Source organism: Rhineura floridana, chromosome 7 (assembly GCF_030035675.1).
Source record: "Rhineura floridana isolate rRhiFlo1 chromosome 7, rRhiFlo1.hap2, whole genome shotgun sequence".
NCBI classification, from domain to species: domain Eukaryota; kingdom Metazoa; phylum Chordata; class Lepidosauria; order Squamata; family Rhineuridae; genus Rhineura; species Rhineura floridana.
The window spans coordinates 29292918-29297037 of record NC_084486.1 but is presented as its reverse complement, the minus strand read 5'-3'; the positions used below and the strand labels follow the sequence as shown (position 1 = coordinate 29297037).

The 4120-nt window shown below is 35.4% G+C and overlaps 1 protein-coding gene across 1 annotated transcript; it reads left to right on the top strand.

Moving 5' to 3' along the window:
- Window positions 1-1207: 1207 nt before the first annotated feature.
- On the top strand, window positions 1208-2931 carry LOC133388351 (uncharacterized). The gene is made up of 2 exons (XM_061634328.1): window positions 1208-1292; window positions 1816-2931. Exon 2 carries the CDS (start codon window positions 2124-2126, stop codon window positions 2745-2747), a length of 624 nt encoding a protein of 207 aa, XP_061490312.1. The 5' UTR covers window positions 1208-1292; window positions 1816-2123; the 3' UTR covers window positions 2748-2931.
- The last annotated feature ends 1189 nt before the right edge of the window (window positions 2932-4120 follow it).

Below are 4120 nucleotides of genomic sequence, written 5' to 3'. Positions count from 1 at the left end.
GGTTTAGCATTCTCTGGCTTTAACCCTTTCAGTGCAGTTTTCATTATAACACAGAACTTCTATAATGCAGGTTTATCCTTTGTCCCCTCAACCCCCTTGTTATAATGAGCTTCTACTGTATATGAATTTGGGCTTCCTGCCAGGACTCCCTAGCAGGAGTATAGAAGACTATTCAATAGATCACACTGGCTCTTCTGTCAAAATCTAAATGGATTATAAATCTATTTCACCCTGATGTCCCATACTATCACACAAGTACAGTGTGTAGAATCACCTTGGAATTTCTTCCGATAGGGTTTCTGTCACTCACTGTCTTTTCTTGTTTCTATACACTGTTTCTTTTCGAGCAAATCAGGCCAGCTAAGTCTCCTCTGTCCTATTTAAATAATGTTAGCCATATGAAGTAAAGAAAGAATATTGGGCTCAGAAGGTTGATGAAAATGTATCAGTTTCAGGATCTGAAGTTTAGAAGGATTGTTTGATCCTATTCCTTCATACGTTCTTCATAGATTCAGAAATGCTTCAGTCAGTCTATTTATTTCATTGTGTTCTCTACATCTTTGGAGACATTCCTTTCTTTCTGGAAAAAAATAGTGTATCTTTTTTTTTTTTTTTTAAAGTGATAAAACAGACAATTCCGTATCTAAGGGAATGTGAACTGAAATTGTGCAAGAATAAACAGTAAAGATTGTTGTTCAGGGACACATATTCCAATTTTATAGTTATGTTGGCAGATGAGAAATTAATAATATTCATGGAGGAAAAAAGGAAAAGAGAGGTCAGACCCTTTCCCATTAAAAATATTCCCAAGGTAGTTCATGTAAAAAATGAAAGATAACAAAATGTACCTACATGAAGCTGTAGGCTGTATGATATTCTCTTTTTTTTAAAAATGAGCCATGGATTTTAATTTTGCCCTATGAAATGAGGAATGGAGGCCAGACACAGTGAGCTTTATTATTACTACTATTGATGGCTTGCCATGTAAAACAATTGAACCATTATCTCTTTCCCTTCCCACCCCTTTCCCCGAAGGTATCTTTTGGCTTACATAATGGCACCTAGTTTACCACAATAAATATCAAAACATGAAAAGGGATTTCAAAACAAATCAACCAGTGATGAGTGGGAAGGCCTGACACACCCAATTATTAAGTGAGCTGAAAAAGGGGATTAGATTAGCAAAGGAATAACAACTGATTTAATGAGCCATTTGGAGTTTCACTGTGTGTATTCAGACATTCATGGCTTAATCTTTGAGACAAGCATATGCTACTGGCAAGATCAACCAGGTAGGAGCTACTAAGAGATTCGCTAAGAGAATGTCTGCAAGATATCTAAAATGTAATCTCTTTTGGACTTCCGGGAAGGGTGACTTCGCTTGTGCCTGCTTTTGAGACGGGCTCCCGCCTCAAAAGAAGCTTATTCAGATATAAATCAGTCAGAACATTTTTTTTTTTTGACTGATGAAATTTCTCCCGGGCAGGGAGAAACGTAGAGATCAACCTCAAAAGCCTGTTTTTGTTGGGAGGACTGGATTTCATTAATTTATGAGAAAAGGTCCAGCCAGCAATGCCGGACGGACTTCCGAACAAGCTCTATCTGTTTAATGCGATACGTTTATCTTTTCTTCAAAGAGAAAACAGACTAACAGGCAAGCACCCTTCTTTCTATTATTTTTTTTACTTGGTTTAAATTGTTGCAGCAAAAAGAGATTTGTCAATTTAATCAGTTTTAAAGAGCTTCTGGGTGAGCTATAACTCTTCTCTGTTATTCACGAAATTAACAGCTTATCTCTGTTTCTATTGCAAAAAGCTGTCCTGGAAGTGCATTCTAAAGATATACACAGAAGAGGGATTTCTATTCCGAGGAACATTATATTGTCTGGGACTATTCTCTTTTTGGTCTATTTTAGTTTGACGAATCTGTTTCTTCACGACGCCGCTAACTGTTCTGATGCTGGGAACTAAATTTGTTTTGTATTCTTGAACATAGAGAGATAAGGCAGGCTGCTCTGTTTATACTGTGATGTCATCAAGCCTGGAATATTAACCCAATTGTTGCTGAAATAAGAAGTGGTTCTTCTTTATTTTTGTTTTGCTTTGTTTTCCTGGTTTTAAAAAATGGCAATCAAGAAAGTGGCTGAGAATCTGGAAGTAATTATGTTTCAGAAAATAATGGATGAGATTGAGATAACGAAACAAACCCTGCGACAGGGCAGTAAGGAGCTGAAAATTGAACTGAGCAAAATGACACAGGAGCTTAAAGAAATAGGGGATCCTGTGAGAGAGGAGAATGAGATCAGAGATGAGAAAAGAAAAAATAAAGGGAAGATACAAGCCCTGGAGATTGGAACAAATATGGAATTGGAAAAAGATCTGGAGTTTATGGATATTAGAAATAAAATCTATTGTTTGGAATTTAACGTTATCTCTGAAGAAATTAATGAAGATATTAGAGATAAAGTTATCAATGGCTTGGATAAACTTCTGGACTGGAATGACGTGATGGAGCTTGATATAGAGAAATTCTATGGAATTAACAGCAGCCATGTGACAATGGAAAAACTCTCAAGAGATGAGCCAGTGCATTTTGTAAAAAAGAAGAACAGAGATATGACTTTACAACAATATTTCAGCAACTTATTCAGAATTGATGGCAAGAAAATATTTGGGATAGAGGAAATTCCCATTAGACTCTTATTATATGACTATGGCTATGACAGCAAGATTATTATGGAATACTGATAATGGAAGATTGGACACTGAAATTACTGGACTTAACAGGACTATTGAAGATGGAAGATGGAATTAATAGGGATAATGGAATAATGGCTATTGAAATTATTGGACCTAACAGATTTTGATGAGATGGATTAATCGATATGTTTATTTGGACTATGGTTATGACAATAAGATTATTATTATTATTAACGAGATGGATTAATCGACATGTTTATTTGGAGAAAAATTGATAGATATATTTCTTAAAGAATTGAAACCTCTCTTTGACTTTTTGTGGAAAGAATAAAGTAATGTTTATGAGATTTGATGATTAATTAAGATAACTACTGGAGGAAAGTGATTTTATAATATAATTTAAGAGACAGGATTGTTATATATTGTAGACCTATAACTGATTTGATCTGCGACAAATGGGAAGTCAACATTTTATTTTTTTGTTTAATCATTTTTGTTTTGTTTTGTTTTTTGTCTTTGAATGTTTTATGATTTTGTTTTGTATGTTTTATGAAAATTTGAATAAAAATTATTGTAAAAAAAATGTAATCTCTTTTATGGATTAATTAAACATTTGTGGAAGCATCCAGGCCTATCCAATGATGACATAAGAAGATCCTGCTGGATCAGACCAATGGCCAATCTAGACCAGCGCCCTCTTTTCACAGTGGCCAATCAGATGCCCATAGGAAGCTGCTCTTTTTGGATTGGCAAGAAGGGATAAAGTAATACATTCCTTAGGACCAAATTTAGCCCAGGTATAGCCAGTTGTTGACCCCTTTGTGTAAAATATGCTAGGTGCTGTACATAGAGTGATCTTTTAGTGATACATTCATTATCTTTTGACATGTTGCTAGGGCTCATCTTTCAGAAATGATTTTGTTCTGAGAACTGTGTAATACATGTGTAATACATAAAACACAACTTTGGAGATGACAGATGTGCATCCAAAGCTGCCCAGAACCATCCACATATGGTTCAATTTTGCCTTATGGTTTTAAAGAAGAAACAGATTTCATGCTTTATAAAACTGGTTCTGAGAGTGGTTGTGTTGGACAAATCTGAGGCCAATCCTTCATCGTGCAAAGTTGTTCTGTGGCACAATGGAACATCTATTTGCTGTATATTGTATCTGGATTTGAGGATGCTTAAAATCCTATCAGAACACTGCCACCAACCTCAGATAAATCCAAAATTCTAGGAAGCAGCATCACACTCCCCATGGACAGAGCCAAACTGACCATTTAATTAGGAATAAAAAGCACAATTTCCTATGTTTTCAATAGATTTAAAAGCATTACTGTTCCCATCACATTAACCCCTTTCTTCCCCCTACCTCAGATCAGGAAGTAGCACTAAACATTCCAGACAGGTCATTCTGA